This window comes from Hemitrygon akajei, chromosome 20 (genome assembly GCF_048418815.1).
Source record: "Hemitrygon akajei chromosome 20, sHemAka1.3, whole genome shotgun sequence".
In the NCBI taxonomy this organism is placed as follows: Eukaryota; Metazoa; Chordata; class Chondrichthyes; order Myliobatiformes; family Dasyatidae; genus Hemitrygon; species Hemitrygon akajei.
The window spans coordinates 69,525,899-69,545,298 of record NC_133143.1 but is presented as its reverse complement, the minus strand read 5'-3'; the positions used below and the strand labels follow the sequence as shown (position 1 = coordinate 69,545,298).

The following is a 19,400-nucleotide window of genomic DNA, read 5'->3' as shown; positions in this document are numbered from 1 at the left end:
CCAAAATGTGAGTCTAACTTTGCATTTACTTTAAGCAAGGCGCAAATGTATCACGTGGTAGCGTGATGACATGAGCAATTCACATATTTTTACATAGAACCCGTAATAAATTATTTAAACAAAGAAGAATGCTTATTCAAAAACAATATACATACAAGATGACTCAAATATTATTGAAATATTAAGAACATAACAGTTACATCCTAAGATTTTAAGACCATAAGATATTGGAGCAGAATTAGGCCATTTGACCCATTGAGTCTTATCTGCTATACCATCATGGCTGACTTATTTTTCTTCACAATCCCATTCTCCTGCCTCTTCCGTAACCTTACTAACCAAGAACCTGTCAAACTCCACTTTAAGTATTACCAATGACTTGGCCTCCACAGCTGTCTGTGGAAATGAATTCCACAGGTACTTTGCCTTCTGGCTAAAAAAAAATCCACTTCATCACTGTTCTAAAGAGGTGTCCTTCTGGTCCTGGACTCCCCCACTACAGGAAATATCCACTCTACACAGGCCTTTCAAAATTGGATAGGATTCAATAGGATCCCTCTCATTCTTCTAAATTCCAGCAATCAGAGCTGTCAAACACCCCTCATACATTAACCCTTTCATTCCTGGGATCATTCTCATATAGCTCCTCCAGACCCTCTCCAGCGCCAACACATCCTTTCTTTAGTAAGCGGGCCAAAATTGCTCACAATACCTTAAGCACAATCTGACCAATACCTTCCAAAGAATCTGCTTGATTGCAGATAATGTGGTACATTCATATGCTCATTATTTTTATGTCATAAATGCAGTTTTGTAAGTGTACCCCTCTTCACATTGTCTAATTGGGTTAATGTCAAAAGCATTTCCACTATTACCATTCCCATTCCTCCTTTAACTGCAACTGACATGTTACTGCACACACTCGGGAACAGAGGCGCTAACATTACTTAGACTTCTAGTTTGTTTTCTTTCCCCCTTATGGGGTTATCACAAGGTCAAAAACTTCCATTGAGTTAGGCAGATAACCTGAATTTGAGAAGTTGTTATCAGCAGAGTGAAGAATTGAGGCTTTACCAATAATATTTTAGTTTACAAAACGTTATGTATTGTTATGTGTCCTTACAGTATTTACAATGGAACTAAACATCAGCCTGAAAAGTACTGTTTAAAATTACAGTATTTGAATAGCTAACATTTATAATATCCCTTTTATATCAGTCTTAATGCGGAGCAGACTCGATGGGCCAAGTGGCCTAATTCTGCTCCTATATCTTATGCTCTTAATAGAGTTTAAGCTTTCACATACTAATATTTTAACTTCAATTTTCTGGAAATGGAATTTCAGTAAAATATTTAGCCTATGGTTTGCTCAACACTTTAGTTTTAATTAAAACAGTTTTTTTTCCTAAATTACAAATTATGTCCAGGAGATAAAAATGACCTGTGTTCATTATTGATACTACAATATTTTGGAATTGGTAAATGAATTTAAAAACTACGATTCAAAGGACAGGTAGGGGAATTCTGACTTAAAATTTGCCCTTGTGGCAATACCCTGTTTTACCTAATTTTTCTTCCATCATGGCTGCCTTATGATCCATTCTCCGGCCTTCTCCCTGTAACCTGTACAACACAGGGTCTGGAATTTGATTTAATGCCAACAGGGAGCAGTATTCCCCAGGTCCTGTTATTTCACAAAGCAATGGATACTGGACTTACTGGTCTGAAGATTCTGCAGATCCTGGAAATCTTGAGGAACACACAAAATGCAGGACGAACTCAGCAGGTCTGGCAGCATCTATGGAGAGGAATAATGAGTCAACGTTTCGGGCTGATACCCTTCATATGGAGAGACTCTTTATTCCTCTCCAAAGATACTGCCTGACCTGCTGACTAAAGATTTCTCCTCATCTTTGTTCTAAACAGACATTGTTCCATTCTGAGGCTGTACCATCTGGTCCTAGACTCCTCCCCATGTACACTCTATCTAGGGCAGGAGTTCCCAATCTTTTTTATGACATAGACCCCTACCATTAATCGAAGGGTCTGTGGATCCCAAATTGGGATCCCCTGACCTAGGCCTTTCAACAGGGATCTACCTCATTCCTTTGAAAACCAGAAAGGTAGTAAAGTGAATATAATATAAAAAGGTTATATTTAAGCCAGAGGTTGATAGATTATTGATTAGTCGGGGCATGAAGGGATTCGGGGAGAAGGCAGGAGATTGGGACTAAGAGGAAGATTGGATCAGCCATGATGAAATGGTGGAGCAGACTCAATGGGCCAAATGGCCTAATTCTGGTCCTATATCTTATGGTTTTAAATGGGTAATAAAGGGAAGAGCATTCCATTTTCACAGCTACGTAGAACAATATAAAGGCATACACTTCGGCCAAGCCTCAGCAACAAGAGAAAAAAGGCACACGAATGAAAAAAAGAACAAAGGTATGTCTTAACCTGCTTTGTCAGAGCTGGCAGTGATGGTGGTGGTTGTGATAGAAGTGAAGGTGGTCTTTACGCTGTCCTTGGGAGTAACAGTTTTCTGCTTATTTCTCATGGCTTCCAGTGCTTTGAGCTTCTTGGCATGCTTAGTGCCTTTGTAGTGTGCCCCCGCTTGGCTCTACAAAGGGAAACAAATGAACCATGCAATCAGGCTCATCCTCTGTATTGGTGAGAATACAGAACATCTTTCAATAACGGGCACCACATTGCACGACCATTCACACTCTTCACCAGGAATCAAAATCACTTACACATCTTGAGGAGCTGACGAAAGGTGCCCTTATTGAAAGAACTTTTTAGACAGTGCTAGTGGTCATTGGAAACAAAAGACAAAAGGAACATAGAACAGAAACACATGCATGCTACTGATAAGGAAATAATAAGTGACATGAAACATCCAGAGACGCTACCAATCTGTGGTCTAATTTATGAAACATACAGGCTGATATATCTTGTGGGAAACGAGAGGTATTAAATGTTATTCTATCCAAATACAATGAATGACAGCATCCTGGCTCTGGTAGGATAACAAAATAAGCTGATTTTATAACAAGCAGCTGAAGATGCAGTACTTCTGCTTGTAATTACACTTGGCCAGAAGTTCACATCTTTATATACAAAATTCTGGAGGAACTTAGCGGGTTAGGCAATATCTATGAAGGGAAATAAACAGTCGCTGTTTCAGGTCAAGACCTTTCATCAAGCCTGCAACACACACAAAGTGCTGGAGGAACTCAGCATCTATGGAGAGGAATTAACAGTCAATGTTTTGGACTGAAACTATTCATCAGGATTTGTGACTGAATAGGATGAGTGTCGGCCCAAACTGTTCATTGTTCATATGCAGCCTGACCTGCCGGGTACGTCCAGCATTTTGTATCTGGAGTGCGCGGCTCTGAATCTTCAGCATCTGCAGAACCTCTTATGTTCATGACTTTGGGAGGTACCTCCGACAATTTGCAAAGGGTCTGCTCCTGATGAATGATCTTCAGTCTTTACTCCTCTTCAGAGATGCAGCCTAACCAACTGAGTTCCTCCAGTATTTTGTGTGTGTGCTACTTTGGATATCCAGCACCTACTGAACCCCTTATGTTCACATCTTTATTTTCATTTAGCCTAACATAAATATAATCGATCCTAATGTAAATTATTGGCAAGAATCCTGATATATGTGATAAGCTGAAATGGCAAAACATCTACAATATATTCATCTATAACTGAATGAGGATGTTAATACAGTCTGTAACAATTTGCTGTAACTTCTGACGCATTGTGATTTCATGCTTGAAAATTATTTTGTAAATAACTTTTTTTTTTAAGCATTATTACCTAGGAGTGTTATTCCACAAAACTTGAGTATTATTTAAGACTGTATTTTGGGGTGGAACTACACAAGATTTTAATAGACACAAGAGATTCTACAGATGCTGGAAAACACTGGAAGACTCATTTGCCAACCAAAGGGTCCTTCCTAGTGCTGATCTCTACCCCAACACACACCTTACAGCTCAGTGTTAATCAGAATCATGTTAATTTTCATTAATATTAGTCGTGGAATTTGTTGCTTTGTGGCAGCCATATATAAAACAAGTTTGAGGTGATTACCAAAGGCTCTAGCAAATTTCTACAGATGTATCACCATCTGGTACGAAGGGACCACTGCACAGGACTGGAAAAAGCTGCAGAAAGTTGCAAACTCAGTCAGCTCCATCATGGGCATAGCCCTCCATCCCATCAAGGATATCTTCAACAGGCGATGCTTCAAAACGTATCACTCATCACCCAGCACAGGCCTTCTTGTTACTACCATTGGGGAGAAGATACAGGAGGCTGAAGACATGCATTCAGATGTTTAAAAACAGCTTCTTGCCTCATGAAAGCTACCTCACTTTTTGCTCTGTTTTTGTACCACGCATATAAGTTCCCCCGACCTATTAAATGTTCCCAATGGCATTTGTCTCAAATAGCCTCTGACAACTAAGTCCAGCTCCAGGCCTACACGTGTGGCTTAGTGGCTAAGCCTGGCAGAACTGTTTCTACTGACAGGAGAAGGAGCAAAAGTGCGTTTCTGGCGTCACTTCAGAGAGATGGGACTCATCAGTTGTGGTTGGCAGCTCATCTAGAAGGAAAAAATCTGATCTCAAACCTCTGTTGCTTGTGGCTATACCCATTTAAGGGGAAGGCTTTGGGCATAAACCCAAGGAAAAAGCCAGAGCTGGAGTCCCTAAGACAGTCCTACATTGAGTTCAATATGGACTGGAAACTCTTGCGATGACAATGTATCGCTCTCTGCCTTTACTCTAGATTCATCAGCGGCGTGGAGAGGGGGAGCTTGCTCTCTGTATTGTACTGTGTATCATTTAGATAGCTGGAACACAACATCCATGCTTGACCCAGACCAATGGAGGTTCTCATGTCTTATTGTAATTTATAGTATAATTTTTTATTTCTTGCACTGTACTGTTGCCACAAAACAACACATTTCACAACATACTTCAGTAATAATAAACCTGATTCAGTAGAGTTTAAGTATAACAAATTTCTATTGGTTATAATAAAAACAAATTGTATAAAAGGGTGAAAGTAGGGAAGTCAAACTCATTGCTTAAAGGTCAGAGACATCATTCATGTTTTCTTCTGCACGCAGAAGTAGGTGGGACGGACACTGGACACTTCCCTGGAATTCCCTTTGATAGCCTTCTTCCAGGAGCATCAAACCAAAGGGCATCCTCAGTATTGGAATTGGAATATTAATGTCACATGTACCAAGACACAGTGAAAATATGTCTTTTATATTGTTCATACAGATGAAGCTATTACGCAGTGCAGTGAGGTAAAACAATAATGCAGAATGATTGTTTAGAAAGAGCGCAGAGGAGATTTGCCAGGATGCTACTTGGGTTAGAATATGTTTTATGAGGAAAGGTTGAGTGAGCTAGGATTTTTCTTTTTGGAGTGGAGGAGGACGAAAGGTGACTTGATAGAGGTGTACCAGATGATAAAAGGCCTAAATTGATTGGACAGCCAGAGACTTTTTCCCATAAATGGATATAATGGAAGATTCATCTTTGTTTTTCTGCCAACGCAATCAAATAGAGATTAACAAGGGTAAATAAAAACAAGGCAGGGGCAAATGAAGCAGCGATTGTTGAAGTGGACCAGTGTTAGAGTGGGGAGGCTTTGGCAAGAACAGGCTTGGGCGAGATAAGTTTCTGTTAAGTTTTTTCTTCCTCATTCTTCAACTGTTGGTGCATAGTTAATGGCTCCAGGCTTTGTTGTGATCTTTGTGACAGATGTGGGAATTCTGAGAGATCTCCAGCCTCCCAGATAACCACATCTGCATCAGAAGCAATGAGCTGCAGTTCCTCAGACATGTTAACGAACTAGAGCTGAACCTCAATGACCTCTGGCTCATTTGGAAAACTGAAGTAATAGGTAGTCACCCTGAAGGAAGGGTAGTCACCCCCAAGTTGCAGGATTCTGAGGGTGTGACAGAGACACTCAGATGGTATGTTGCCTCCTAGCTGCCATTGTCAGGGCCATCTCAGACCGAGTCCATAGCATTATAAAGGGGGAGGATGAACAACCAGAAGTCTTGCCAATATGTTAACAATGACATAGGTAGAAAAAGGGAGGGGTCCTGAAGAGAGATTTTAGGGAGCAAGGAAAAATGCAGAGTAGCAGGACCACCAGTGTAGTAATCACTGGATTTCTGCCTGTGCCATGCACCAGTGAGGGTAAAAATGGGAGGATCTGGCAGTGAATGGTGCAGGGAGCAAGGTTTCAGATTTTTGGACCATTGGGACCTTTTCTGGGGAAGATATGACCTGCAAAAAAGGGTCATGTTACACCTGAACCCAAAGGGACCGATATCCTTGCAGCCAGGTTGTACGAGCTGTTTGGGAGGATTTAAACCAATTTGACAGCAGGATAGGAACCTGAATGATGGGGCTGAGGATGAGACTGAGATGAAGGGCAAGAAGATGATGGGTCAATTTTGTAGAGTAACATGGGGACCTAATTGACAAGGGTGACAAACGCAGGACTGAATGTTTTATATTTGAATGCACACAGTATACAGAATGAGGTAGGTGATCTTGTAGCACAGTTAGAGATTGGCAAGTATGACCTCGAGGGCATCTCTGAGTCATGGCTGAAAGATGATCATGAGCATTTGCCTTCCTCACCAAGGACTCAACCTACCGATTAGAGAATCCTGCACAAGGACTCCCAATTCCCTTTGCTCCTCAGACATTTGTATTTCCTCTCCATATAGAAAATAGTCAACCCTTTCATTTCTTCTACCAAAGTGCATGACCATATACTTCCCGACACTGTATTCCATTTGCCATTTCTTTGCCCATTCTCCTAATTTGTCTACTTCCTCAAAACTACCTGCCCCTTTACCCATCTTCATATCATCTCCAAACTTTTCAACAAAGCCATCCAAACCATTGACATACAAAATATATATATTTTTTAAAAAAAAAAAATCGGTCCCACCACAGACCCCTGTAGAACACCACTAGTCACTGGCAGCCAACTTGAAAAGGCCCCCTTTATTCCCCTCTTTGCCAATCAGAAACTGCTTTCTCCATGCCAGAATCTTTCCTGTAATACCATGGACTTGTAGGATGTTAAGCAGCCTCATGTGTGGCACCTTGTGAAAGGCCTTCTGAAAATCCAACTGCACAGCACCCAATTCTCTTTTGCCTATGCTGCTTGTTATTTCTTCAAAGAATTTCAACAGGTTTGTCAGGCAAGATTTTTCCTTGAGAAAACTATGCTGACTATGGCCCATTTTAGCATGTACGTCCAAGTACCCCGAGATCTCATTCTTAATAATCGACTCCAACATCTTCCCAACCACTGAAGTCAGACTAACTGGCCTATAATTTCCTTTCTTCTGTTCCCTCCCTTATTGATCATAATATAATTTAATTCATTCTGCAGTTTGAGAGGAAGAAGATTAAGTCAGAAGTATCAGTATTACAGTGGAGTGGATGAAATTACAAACATAGAAACATAGAAAATCTACAGCACAATAAAGGCCCTTCAGCCCACAAAGCTGTGCTGAACTTGTCCTTACTTCAGAAATTACCTAGGGTTACCCCTAGCCCTCTATTTTTCTAAGCTCCATGTACCTATCCAGGACTTCCTTAAAAGACCCTATCGTATCCTCTTCCACCACCATCACTGGCAGCCCATTCCATGCACTCACCACTCTGTGTAAAAAACTTAACCCCGACATCTCCTCTGTACCTACTTCCAAGCACCTTAAAACAGTGGCGTCTCATGTTAGCCATTTCAGCCCTGGGAAAAAGCCTCTGACTATCCACATGATCAATACCTCTCATCATCTTATACACTTCTATCAGGTCACCTCTCATCCTCCATTGCTCTGAGGAGAAAAGGCTAAATTCACTCAACCTATTCTCATACGGCATGGTCCCCAATCAAGGCAACATCCTTGTAACTTTCCTCTGCACCCTTTCTATGGTTTCCACATCCTTCCTGTAGTGAGGCGACCAGAACTGAGCACAGTACTCCAAGTGGAGTCTGACCAGGGTCCTATATAGCTGTAACATTACCTCTCAACTCTTAAACTCAATCCCATAGTTGAAAGCCAATACACCATATGCCTTCTTAACCACACAGTCAACCTACGCAGCAGCTTTGAATGTCCTATGGACTCGGACCTCAAGATCCCACTGATCCTCCACATTGCCAAGAGTCTTACCATTAATACTATATTCTATCATATTTGACCTACCAAATTAAACCATCTCAAACTTATCTGAGTTGAACTCCATCTGCCACTTCTCAGCCCAGTTTTACATCCTATCAATGTCCCGCTGTAACCTCTGATAGCCCTCCACACTAACCACAACACCCCAACCTTTGTGTCATCAGCAAATTTACTAACCCATCCCTCCACTTCCTCATCCAGGTCATTTATAAAAATCATGAACAGAAGGGGTCCCAGAACAGATCCCTGAACTCCATGCAGAATATGACCCGTCTACAACCACTCTTTGCCTTCTGTGGGCAAGCCAGTTCTGGATCCACAAAGCAAGGTCCCCTTGGATCCCATGCCTCCTTACTTTCTCAATAAGCCTTGCATGGGGTACCTTATCAAATTCCTTGCTGAAATCCATATACACTACATCTACTGCTCTACCTTCATCAATGTATTTAGTCACATTCTCAAAAAATTCAGTCAGGCTCGTAAGGCACGACCTGCCTTTGACAAAGCCATGCTGACTATTCCTAATCATATTATGCTTCTCCAAATGTTTATAAATCATTCCTCTCAGGATCTTCTCCATCAACTTACCAATCATTGAAGTAAGACTCACTGCTCTATAATTTCCTGAGCTATCTCTACTCCCTTTCTTGAAAAAAGGAACAACATCCACAACCCTCCAATCCTCCGGAACCTCTCCTGTCCCTATTGATGATGCTAAGATCATTGCCAGAGGCTCAGCAATCTCCTCCCTCACCTCCAAGAATAGCCTGGGTACATCTCATCTGGTCCTGGTGACTTATTCAACTTGATGCTTTCCAAAAGCTGCAGCACATCCTCTTTGTTAATGTCTATATGCTAAAGCTTTCCAGTTCGCTTTAAGTCATCCCTACAATCACCAAGATCCTTTTCCGCAGTGAATACTGAGGCAAAGTATTAAGTACCTCCGTTACCTCCTCTGGTTCCATACACACCATCATCATTTGATTGGTCCTATTCTGTCACACTCGATTGGTCCTATTCTGTCACACTCGATTGGTCCTATTCTGTCACACTCGATTGGTCCTATTCTGTCACACTCGATTGGTCCTATTCTGTCATGCCTTATCCTCTTGCTTTTCACATGTAGAATGCCTTGGGGTTTTCCTTATTCCTGTTTGCCAGGGCCTTCTCATGGCCCCTTCTGGCCATTATAGAGTTACAGAGGCAGGAGAGAGGAGCCGGCCAAAGTTAATGAGAAGGGGGCACTTCCAGGGATGATGGCAGAACTGCAATGACTGGATTTTCTACAAGACATTTGGAAGGCACGGGATAGATGCATCACAAAGAAAAACTGGCATGCTAAAGGCAGGATGAGATCGTCGTGGCTGAGGAGAGAAGTCACAACAACATAAAAGCAAAAGAGGGCAAAAATAGAGCAAACATTTGTGTCATTTTATAAAATTGGGAAGCTTCTAAAAACCAGTAGAGGGCAAGTAAGAATGCCATAATGAGGGAAAAGATGAAGTATGGAGGCAAGCTCGTCAATAATATCAAAGCGTACAGTATACCATAAATTTTTTTCAGATATGTAAAGAGCAAGGGAGAGGCATTTGAAGATATTGGGCCACTGGAAAATAATGCTGGAGAGGTAGTAATAGGAGACAAGGAAATGGCAGATGAACTGCATACTTATCTTGCATCGGTCTTCACTGTGGAAGATACTAGCAGTATGGCAGGAGTTTGAGAGTGATAGGGGGCACAAGTGATTGCAATTGCTTTTACTATGGAGAAAGTGCCTGTGAAGCTGAAATGTTTGAAGGTAGACAAGTCACCTGGACCAGGTGGACTAAACTAGGGTTCTGAAAGTGGTAGCTGAAGAGATTGTGGAGGCATTAGGAATGACCTTTCAAGAATCAATAAATTCTGGCATGATTCCAGAGTATTGGAAAATTGCAAATATCACTCCACTCTTGAAGTAGTTAGGGAGGCAGAAGAAATGAAATTATAGACCTGTTAGCCTGACCTCAGTGGTTGGAGGCATGTTGGAATCCGTTATTAAGAACGAGGTATCAGGGCACTTGGATACACACAATAAAACAGACCAAAGTCATCATGGTTTCCTCAAGGGAAAACCCTCACTTGACAAACTGTTGAAATTCTTTGAGGAAATAACAAGAGGGATAGACAAATGAGAATTAGTAGATGTTATGCATGTGGATTTTCAGAAGGCATTTGACAAGGTGCCACTTAACAAGATAAAGCCCATGGTATTACAGGAAAATACTAGCATAGGTAGAGGATTGGCTGATTGGCAGGAAGCAAAGAGTGGAAATAAAGGGAGCCCTTTCTGGTTTGCTGTTGGTGATCAGTCATGTTCCTCAGGGGTTGGTGTTGGGACTGGTTCTTTTTACGTTATATGTCAATGATTTGGATGGTGGAACTGATGGCTTTGTTGTCAGGTTTGCACATGCTACGAAGATAGGTGGAAGGGCAGATAATGTTGAGGAAGCAGGGAGCTGCAGAAGCACTTAGACAGATTTTAAGAATGGACAAAGAAGTGGCAGATGGAAGTCAGTACCGGGAAGTGGTCATACACTTTGGTAGAAGGAACAAAAGCAAAGACTATTTTCTAAACAAGCAGTTAATTCAAAAATCCAAAGTGTAAAATGACTTGGGAGTGTTCGTGTAGACAAATGCAATGCTAGCATTCATTTCGAGAGGACTAGTATATAAAAGCAGGAATGTAATGTTGAGGCTTTACAAGGCACTAGTGAGGCCTCACTTGGGGTCTTGTGAGCAGTTTTCAAAGATTCAAAGTCTGTATGCCATATAACTGGGGATTCACCTTTCCACAGACAGGCCCGAAACAAACAAAAGCATGGAATCTGTTATTAAAAAAAACATCTTATCTAAGAAAGGATGAGCTGACATTGGAGAGGGTTCAGAAGAGCTCACAAGAATGATGCCAGGAATGAAACAACCATTGTATGAGGAGCACTTGATGACTCTGGGCCTGCACTCACTGGAATTTAGAAGAATGGGGGATATCTCATTGAAATACATCAAATGTTGATTGGTGTAAATATCATGGATGTGGAGAGAATGTTTTCTATAGTGGGGGGGGGGGGGGGGGGTTTAGGACCAGAGGATATTCCCTGAGAACAGAAGGACATCCAGTTAGAAAGAGATGAGGAGGAATCTCTTTAGCCAAAGAGTGGTGAAGTTGTGGAATTCATCGCCACAGGAGACTGTGGAGGCCAAGTCATTAGATGTATGTAAGGCAGAGGTTGATAGCTTCTTGATTAGTCAGGGTGCGAAAGTTTACAGGGAGAAGGAAGGAGAATAGAGTTGAGAGGGAAAATGGATCAGTCATGGTGAAATGGTGGAGCAGACTTGATGGGCTAAATGGCCTAATTCTGTTTCTATCTCTTTTGAACCTACCCTTGTCCTCAATCATTGCTGTTGATATTGTGGATGTGCAGAGGTTATTTCTGATAGTGGGTTAGTCTAGGACCAGGGGGCACAGCCTCAGAATACAAGAACATCCCTTTAGAACAGAGACAAGGATGAATTTCTTTAGCCAGAGGGTGGTGAATCTGGAATTTATTGCCACAGATGCCAGTGGAGGCCAAGTCTTTGGGTGTATTTGATTATTAAGAGTGTCAAAAGTTATGGATTGAGGGCAGGAGAAAGGGTTTAAGAGCCATGATGGAATAGTGGAGCAGACTCAATAGGCTGAATGGCCTCATTCTGCCCCCATATCTTATTGTTTAATGGTCTATCAGCCTCTTCAGCATAGGCAGGAGTGGAAACTTTGTCTTGTATTCTCCTTCCTTGCCAAGAACCCTGCTTTCCAACACCCTAAATTAGCACAGAGTAAAATATCCTTTTTTAAACCTCAATACACTGTCACTCTGTAGCATTAAACTATCAGGGAAGCAATCTTCCTTCAAGTGAAGAGTAACTGTGACTCTCTTATAAGTCAAGATCCCCTCCGCTGTAACATTCCACATTCACAGGCTGTGCAGAGAAACGTTGCACAATTTTCTGTATGGGCTCAGTAGCCTAGAACATTCTTCAGTGGTTACAAAAATAAGATTCTTGTGCAAAGGTAACAAAACAATGTCATTTTAAATGGTCCTTTTCAGCTATGATTTCACCCTAAACAAAGGCCTGAGTTTTACCACATGAAACAAATGATTATTGGAGAATTTTGTGGTGGTCACGCAGGGCAGGTACAAATTACCTTCAGGCTGGTCAGTTATTGCCCTTGTATGAAGCACTTAAAAAAAAAAATCCAATTTGTACTAAAAGAATAATCCAATGTTATATTTAGTGATTCTTCATTGGTGAAATCAGAATCTTAATTGGGTTTATTATCACTGATGTAGAACTTTGTTGTTTTGTATCAGCAGTGCAGGGCAAAACAAAATATATCACAAATTACACTAAATATTGTATATATAATACTTATTATATATATTATGTGTAGTTATATTATAAGTAGAACAGAAAGAGAGCAAAAAAAAAGTGAGGTAGTGTTCATGGGTATGTGAACCATTCAGAAACCTGATGGTGGAGGGGAAGAAGCTGTTCCTGAAAGTGTGTGTGTGTCTTTGTCTGTATGGATATAGAGATATGACAGAGGATACTCTTTGGTTGTTCTGTAGTGGCACAGGAGAGGCTACTCTATGCACTTACAAAGATGATGCCAGAATGGTTAAGTTATGCCCATTTGAAAAGGTATTCCAGCTGGGCCTCTTGTGGAACCGTGAGGGCAAGAGAGGAGAACAGAGGGCTTCAAAAATTTGAAAGGTTTTGACAGAGTAAACACAGATAATTCCTCCTCAAATGAATAAACATTCAATCATGTTGTCATCACCAAATCAGACTTTACCTTTGCTTGTATACAAGGAGACCAATTCAGCCCATCACCAAACTTCTCTAATGCTTCAGCTCAAAATTGTTAGTTTTATACAATTATTGACAAATTGAAAGCATGTGTGCTTTCTAATTGCTTGATTGCATACACAGAATATCAATTACAATATATTCTTCAGGTGTTCATATCCAATTAGAAATACAAACTAGTCAACCCTTATTTTGTACTTCATCTGATCAAAAGTGGTCAATTGTTGAGAGCAATTGTTTTATAGAAACTGTCAGTCCTTGATTCGTATCCTTGTCTTGTGTTGTCTACCTGGTGTGCCTGGGTCCCATACTGAAAGTGTAGTTGTACTCTTACAGACCTTTCCCATCACATTCACCAAACCAGCGTTAGAAAGTGACCATAGAACACAGGACAGTAAAACAACGTACATGCCCTTTGGCCCACAATATTGTGCCAACATTTTAACCCACTTTAAGATCAATCTAACCCTTTTCTCCCTCATAGCCCTTCATTTCTCTATCATCCAGGTGCCTAGCTATGAGTCTCTTAAGTTTCCCTAATATATCTGCCTCTGCCACCACCCCAGCAGCACGTTCCATTCTCAGTGTAAACCTACCTCTGCCATTCCCACCTCTACTTTCCACCAAGCACCTTCAAATTCTGCTCCCTCATATTTAGCCACGTGCCCTGGGCAAAAGTATCTGATTGTCCACTCAATCTATGACTCTTATCATCTTGTGAACTCTGTCAAGTCACCTCTCATCTTCCTTTGCTCCAGCTCACTGAATTTATCCCTATAAGATATGCTTTCTAATCCAGGAACATCCCGGTAAATCTCCTCTGCACCCTCTCTGAAGCTTCCACATCCTTCCTATAATGAGGTGAGCCAGAGTGAACACAATACTCCAAGGCTGGTCTATCCAGAATTTTATAGAGCTGCAACATCACCTCACTGCTCTTGAACTCAATTCTCCAACTACTGAAGGCTGACTCTCTATACACCTTCTTAACCGCCCTATCAAGTTGTGCTGCAACTTTGAGGGATATATGGATGTGGACCTCAAGATCCTTCTGATCCTCAACACTGCGAAGAACCCTGCCATTAACCTTAGACTCACTCAGTAAGGTCTTCAAGTTCGACCTTCCTTAGTGAATTACCTCATGATTATCTGGATTGAACTCCACCTGCCACTTCTCAGCCCAGCTCTGAATCCTGCATCCCATTATAACAAACGATAACCTCTACACCACCCGCAACATCACCAACATTTATGTCATCTACAAACTTATGAATGCTCGTTTCCACTTCCTCATTCAAGTCATTTATAAAAACCAGTAAGAGCTGGGATCCCAGGCCGATCCATAGAATCACAGAACAGTACAGCACAGGAGCAGGCCATTCAGCCCACAATGTTGTGTTGAGCCAGCTCAAAAGCCAATCAAAAACACTCAAAGACTTAACCCTCCTACCTACACAGTGTCCATGTTCCTCCATCTTCCTTACATCCATCTGCCTACCCCAAACGTTTCTTAAAAGCCTCTAATGCATTTGCCACTACCACCATACCAGGCAGTGTATTCCAGGTGTTCACCACTCTCTGAGTAAAAAACTTACCCCACACATCCCCCGTGAACCTACACCCTCTCCCCTTCAATGCATGCCCTCTGGTATTGGACGTTCCAACCCTGGGAAACAGAAACTCCCCGTCTACTCTACCTTTCCCTTCATAATGTTATGAACCTCAGCCTCCAGCGCTCCTGAGGGAACAGCCCAAGTTTATCCAGCTTCTCCTGATAGCACACGCCCTCTAAACCAGACAGCTTCCTGGTAAACCTCTCCTGCATCCTCTCCGAAGCCTCACATCCTTCCTGTAGTGCTGTGACCTGAACTGTGTGCGATACTCCAGACGTGGCCTAACCAGAGTTTTATAAAGCTGCAACATAACCTCCTGACTTTTGACATCAATGCCTAGACTAGTAAAAGCAAGTATTCCATAAGCCTTCTTAACCACCTTATCTACCTGCAGAACACCACTGGTCACTGACCTCCAGGCAGAATGTGCTCCATCTCCTGTCACCATCTGCCATCTATGGGCAAGCCAAGTATCTTAAAATCAATTATTGATAGGGTGTTTGGAAATGTGATGTCAGAAAATGATCACTGTCCCATGCTGATCTCAGTAACTGTGGTGAAAAGATAAATGTTTTAATCTAGAGAAACTGAATTTTGATGTCTTAATCTGTGTGTTCAACTTTTCTAGAACTTTCATTTTGTGCATTTATTTACAGTAAAATATTCTCCGTTGATAAAAGCCAAAAATATGAGCATTAAATTTTGTTGAATTGTAAACAGTATATATGCTGTTTGATTTCCCCTTGTTAGTCCAGAGTTCCTTTTGGCCACACTGTTCTCCTTCAGGTAGGAGGCTGGAACGATCCGAGATGCGGAGTTTTATTTGGCCTCTCTCAGTGCCAACACAAACAGAAATGCAATCACATGCTGAGAGAAATATTCCCAGCTAATGAGCCCACTTAAGTGTGCGAGGCGAAATAATGGTCAGGTCTTCCGCCCAAAACTGAGATAGAAAAATAAAGCATGGGAATTAAAGTACACATTATACTTCTGCTTTACAGATTATAAAAAAGGTCTCCAACTCAGTAAAACATGGAGTGCCTTTGCTTGCCAACAAAACAGATGCGATTCTCTACTGACTGCAAGACTCCTCAGGAATATGTATAACAGACCTCAACTGTGAGAACTCCCAAAGGACTTGATTAAACATATTGGATGGCAAAAGTCATCAAGCAATGAAGAATCTTCTTTCTCCGCCTGTTCAAGATCAAGTTTGAAACTTTTGAGTAGGTCTCAAGGAGGCATGCACATCAGAAATAAAAGTTCTAATATTTTCTGACATGTAAATTAAGTTCTTTGCTACAGACAAGAAAGGACTGGACAATATAAGCAGCTGTTGTGCATTCCAGGAAAACACATCACAAAGGCATGTAGCAAGGGAGTATACTTTCAAATAAATGGAAGATTCAACAGAGTTCAGGGATTTTGCTATTTATGATCTTGGATGACAGAATGTATGAAGTGTTGAGATGGGAATCAGACAGCTCCCAAGAGAAATGCAGATGGAAGGTACAGCTTCATTGGGAAGAAGTATATCTTTCAGCAGATGGAAAAGCCTGCTGGAATCTACGATGGAGCCAATAACTCCCTGTGGACATTCAGAAAGGAAATCTGAATTACTGTAAGACCTGGACAAGCAGATGTTTTTCAGGGTCCCACTGATAACAAAACAGAGTAAACAATGTGGAACCAAATAGAAAAATTGCCAAGTCTGCTGATGTGAAGTAAATAATTTCTAAATATTGGCAAAATGGAAGAAGAAACATAGAAAGTGGTGACCCAGGAATTTATTGTGGAGTTCAAGAAAGGGAAAGTTTAGGGGACACACACCATCCCTCATCAAGGGGTCAGCAATGGAATGATTGAGCAGTTTCAATCCTTGTTGTCACCATCTTTGAAGATCTATCCTAGGCCCAACATATTGATGAAATTACAAAGAAGCGATGCCAATGGCTATATTTCATTAGGAACTTGAGAAGGTTTGGTATGTCACCAAAGACTGGAGTACATTTCTACGGATGTGCCATGGAGAGCTTTCTGACTGGTTGAATCGCCCTCTGGTATGGAGGTATGGAGGTATAGAGGCATCAATGCACAGGATCAGAAAAAGCTGCAGAAGGTTTTAAACAACACACACAAAATGCTGGTGGAACGCAGCAGGCCAGGCAGCATCTACAGGGAGAAGCACTGTCGATGTTTCGGGCCGAGACCCTTCGTCAGGAAGGTTTTAAACTCAGCCAGTTCCATCATGGGTACTCGCCTCCCCAACATCAAGGACATTTTCAAAAGGCCACATCCATCATTAAGGACCCTCACCACTAAGGACATATCCTCTTCACATTACTACCATCATAGAGGAGGTACAGGAGCTTGAAGTCCCACTCACCATTTTAGTATAACTTCTTCTCTTCTGGATGGGCTACAGCAGCAGAAGATCACAAACACACTCAGTGGTCACTTTGTTAGGTACAGGATGTGTCTGTAGTAAAGTGGCCACTAAGTGTGGTCCATAAGACAGACAGACAGACAGATATACTTTACTGATCCCGAGGGAAATTGGGTTTCGTTACAGTCACACCAACCAAGAATAGTGTAGAAATATAGCTATATAAAACCATAAACAATTAAATAATAATAAGTAAATAATGCCAAGTGGAAATTAGTCTAGGACACTCCGAGGGAAGAGTTGTAAAGTTTGATGGCCACAGGCAGGAATGACTTCCTGTGACGCTCAGTGTTACATCTCGGTGGAATGAGTCTCTGGCTGAATGTACTCCTGTGCCTAACCAGTACATTATGGAGTGGATGGGAGACATTGTCCAAGATGGCATGCAACTTGGACAGCATCCTCTTTTGAGACACCACCGTCAGAGAGTCCAGTTCCACCTCCACAACATCACTGGCCTTACGAAGACCATACAATATAGCAACAGAATTAAGTCATTTGGCCCATTGAGTCTACTCTGCCATTTCATCATGGCTGATCTAATTTTCCTCTCAGCCCTAATATCCTGCCTTCTCCCTGTATTCCTTCATGCCCTGACCAATCAACCTCTGCTTTAAATGTACATACAGGCTCAGGCTCCACAGCTGCCTGTGGCAAAGAATTCCACAGATCCATCACTCTCTGGTTAAAGGCACTTTGCATTTGTCTATTCTCCTCATGGTTTGAAGTGTCTAGGAAAGTTGTCACTGAGTGTGGATGTTCTATGTACACTCGTGACATTGATCTTTCCTGTTGATTTGTAACCCCACACAGAAGGGAAAAGAGCAGGTGCCAGAAAGGGGTTTATTTAGAAAGTGAAGCAGAATGGATCCACCTTCCACTGCCCTCAGATGTGGCAGTCTGAAAGGGACAAGGGGCAAAGAAGTTCAATGCATTATTTTGCTATGTAAATCAAGTTTCCATGGTGAAATTCGGAACTTGAATTCAAAGCATTTCTGCTTTACCATGTGCTTAACTCAGCCCAGCATAGACAGTCTGAGATGTTGATACCTTGATGTTCTCCTGACTTCCCCATTTAGAAGTCTACAGTTGATCCCTTGGTCTTGCTGATGTTGAATGCAAGGTTGCTGCTGTGACACCACTCCACTAGCTGATCGATCTCACTCCTGTCAGCCCACTCATCAATTCAGAATCAATTCTAATACCACTAACATAGAGAATGTTGTGAAATGTGTTCTTCTGCACCAGCAGTACAGTGTAATATATAACATGCTATAAATTACAATGAGAAATATATTTGTAAAAAATTAAATTAATTATGCAGTGCAGAACTAGTGAGGTAGTGTTCATGGGTTCAATGTTCATTCAGAAACTAATGTTGGAGGGGAAGAAACTGCTCCTGAATCATTGAGTGTGAGTTTTCAGGCTCCTGTCCCTCCTCCCTGATGGTAGCAATGAGAAGAGGCCGTGTCCTGGGTGATGGGGGTCCTCACAGATGCCATTTACTTTGTACTTCACATGAGGAAATAATACTGGATGTGATTCATAGCGTATTCCGAAGCTGCAGTCTGCATGTTTTGAAGGGCCTTATCTCATTTAAAACAGGGAACAGCTCTTGCCTTGGCACAGCATGGTGGATGTTACGTCTCCATGCCTCTTGCAAGGGCTGTCCATGGATTACAGTGAACAATATTCCTGAATAAATGTCACCAGTTGGAGAATCATGCTGCAGAGTGGTGTTTAAATCACCCCACACACTTCATGAGTGATTGGGTGTTATTACTCTAAGGAAAAGATATTGTTTTATTAAAAGTCCTTCATGCAGAGCTGAAGAACAGGGATTGGTTTAGCCTGATCATGCAATCATAGAGTCACAAGTCTTATTTACACTCAGTGGCCACTTTATTAGGTACAAGAATCAGAACCCAGTGCTGTCTTCTGCTGCTGTAGCCCATCCACATCAAGGTCCAATATACTGTGTGTTCAGAGATGCTCTTCTGTATGCCAGTGCTGTAACACATGGTTATTTCAGTTACTTTTACCGACCTGTCAGCTTAAATCAGTCTGCTCATTCTCCTCAGAAGTTTCTCATTAACAAAGCATTTTTACCCACAGAACTTCTGCTCAAAGGATGTTTTTATTTGTTTTACACACCATTCTCTGTAAACTCTAGAGACTGTTTTGCATGGAAATCCAAGGA

At 41.6% G+C, this 19,400-nt stretch overlaps 1 protein-coding gene across 8 annotated transcripts in view; it reads right to left on the bottom strand.

Moving 5' to 3' along the window:
* The window catches only part of LOC140713905 (zinc finger protein 385D-like), a 677,526-nt gene that overhangs the window by 87,235 nt on the left and 570,891 nt on the right, over window positions 1-19,400 (bottom strand). For 7 of the 8 annotated variants that reach the window (XM_073024566.1, XM_073024565.1, XM_073024563.1 and 4 more), the window contains one exon: window positions 2,458-2,620. The exons of the other annotated variant lie outside the window; for it this stretch is intronic. In XM_073024566.1, the coding sequence (XP_072880667.1) occupies window positions 2,458-2,620 (163 nt within the window). The remainder of the gene's footprint in view (window positions 1-2,457; window positions 2,621-19,400) is intronic. 8 annotated transcript variants of the gene reach the window in all.